Below are 2474 nucleotides of genomic sequence, written 5' to 3'. Positions count from 1 at the left end.
GTAGTTGGCGACGCTTGAATATTCATATTAAACGCACTTCGCATACACACTTCCATATTTGCATGTCTGCTGTTCTAATTAACCAATAAATTTAATTAATCTCTCGTGAGCTCCGGAGTAGTTTGATATTCGCATACTTTGAGCGCAGAGCAAAAAATCGTTTTCCAATATCGGCTTCGGAATTTGAAATCGATTGGTAGCCTTGTCTGTCACAAAAATCACTGCGCTTTAATCCTGAGAAAATTGAAAAAGCGCACTTTCCTTAATTTGAAATTCAGGACCATTTGAGCTCATACATAAATTATGGCAGGAAGTAGAAAATAAGCAATCCATGAAACCAAGAGTAGCGCCTAGGATGAAAACAGATGAAGTCGAGGGGTGCAGCTGTCTCCAACCAGATGACTCGATTTGTCACAGCGTCGCTCTTCTGACTTGATCCACGCCTCCAATTTTTTACAATTCACGGAAGACTTTGTGTCGTAAAAATTCAGAGCCTGTCTCACGTGTTGGTTCACCTGATATTTGCATTTAATCGACCAGAAAATTAGCAGAAGCCTTCTTTAATTGAGGCCATTCATTTTATTCGCACTTTTTATCTTTGCCTGTAAATTCCGTGTTTTAAAGGTTGCTAGGACAGGAGGAAATAATGCGAGGAAGATTAAAGGAAAACGAAACTGAAAGACCAATAATGCAAAAAATAAGTAACATCAGTAAAAACAGGAAATGTGTGATTCATAAACTTTCTGAATAAATCAATTATAAAACAAAGCAAAGTATGCGACAAAAAATTAATCCCACGCTAGGCTCCATTATCCGGATTATTTTATTATTTATTAATATCAATTTCCATTGTGGAATCATAAATAAATTACGGTTTAAATGTGTTTAGTACACCGCAAATTTAGAAATGTAGCTGTGACGCAAACCAAGCAATGTAGGTATTTAATTTCTTACTTACTCATTTTATTATAAAAAAAAACATTTAATATACAATAATGAACATGTCTCGTTATATCATAATTTTTTATTATTCCTTATATCTACTGAATACACTTAATCTATGCAGGAATTGTAGTGACAGATGGAGAATACTGTTGGATAATCCGCCCAAATTCAGTTTCCTTCTGCTTTAAATCCCTAATATATGGGTGTTCAGGATGACCATCTTTCAGCTGAGACAGGTATCTATTGCCAATCTAAAAAAACACAATAAGTCTCTTAATCTTCACAAAATCAACACAATAAACCTCTGGCGTCTTTCCCATGTGCCTATGCAACACAATTAAATTAACCAAAGTGTCAGGATAGTTAGCATCCTTATCTAAAGCTTCCTGAAGAGCAGCTTCAGCTTCTTCATGCTTGGCCTGCCCTATAAAAGCGACAGCTTGACCATTCAACAGCATAGGAGTTGACCCATACTTATCAACAAGCTCCTGATAAATGTAGTAAGCATCTTGTAATTTCTCACCGCCCTATAACCAAAAGTTAGAGAATAAAATATTTTTTTAAAAATCTGTACCGTTGCTAGATTAACCCAAGCCTGTGCCAACTGTGTCAACGTCGCATCATCATCTTTCTCCTGCATCTCCTTCAACTTTTTCCTCGCCAAATCAACGCGATCAATCTTCAATAAGATATCAATAATAAAAGCAAACGCCTCCAAGCTCTCTGATGTATGCAACACTTTATAGGCAGCATCTAAATTATTCTGGTTAACATAAATTGTCGCTGCAACCAACGCCAGGGTGTCATTCTCAACGTTGCTCGCAACCTTCTGGTCCAGCTGGCCAGCAATTGACTCGCGTTTCTGTTTGTTTGATAAATACTCAGCCAAAAGTTTTAGAGGTTGGATTTCGTCGGGCGAAGATGCGTTAATTTCGTCGAGAACAACAAGGAATTTGTTCTGAGCCATGTACGAGCGATACGTGTAGATGTCACGTTGGATAGCCACTTCTGGGGTGGAGGGCTGCAAACATAACCTCAAAAAACTGTGAGAGGAGCAGTGAGACTTACTTTGCGGAGCTTTTGCGCTTCGTTTATACATTGTTGGTAGTTGCCAATGTAATAGTAGTTTTTAATTTCGAAAAGCTCGTCGTCGTGTTGCTGACGCGACATTTTAAACGTCAACTCAGAAAGCTGTCAACTGTCAACTGTCAGATTCTAGGGAATTTGGTCTAGGGATATGGATATACTGGGCTTACGTCAAATATGCGGGAAAAAGTACGTTTTGGAAGTTAGTTATTATTCTTGTAAATTAAAGTCTTTGCGTTATTTGAACGCTTTTATAGTTTGTTTACGTTACTATTAACTATTTGTGTAACAATAACATTCTCCTATGAGTGATGAAGTGAAAATTTATTAACAAAAGTGAAAAACTGCGTGGTGCTGATGAGCGTTCAAAACTTGCTTCTGGAATGGAACTGAATGGAACTTTAAGGTAGGAAAAACAACTAATTCGGTTTTTAATCTTCCCA

The 2474-nt window shown here is 37.3% G+C and overlaps 1 protein-coding gene across 1 annotated transcript; it reads right to left on the bottom strand.

The window, feature by feature from the left end:
• Positions 1–1004: 1004 nt before the first annotated feature.
• epsilonCOP (coatomer subunit epsilon) lies at positions 1005–2169 on the bottom strand. Its single transcript, XM_088038843.1, has 4 exons — positions 2014–2169; positions 1520–1966; positions 1248–1472; positions 1005–1196 (listed from the first exon to the last, which is right to left on the bottom strand). Exons 1-4 carry the CDS (start codon positions 2113–2115, stop codon positions 1059–1061), a joined length of 912 nt encoding a protein of 303 aa, XP_087894969.1. The 5' UTR covers positions 2116–2169; the 3' UTR covers positions 1005–1058.
• Between the last annotated feature and the right edge of the window lie 305 nt (positions 2170–2474).

This window comes from Gnatocerus cornutus, chromosome 6 (assembly GCF_029298725.1).
Source record: "Gnatocerus cornutus isolate USDA-ARS CGAHR chromosome 6, icGnaCorn1.1, whole genome shotgun sequence".
Lineage (NCBI taxonomy): Eukaryota > Metazoa > Arthropoda > Insecta > Coleoptera > Tenebrionidae > Gnatocerus > Gnatocerus cornutus.
This window is presented reverse-complemented; position numbering and strand designations above follow the sequence as displayed.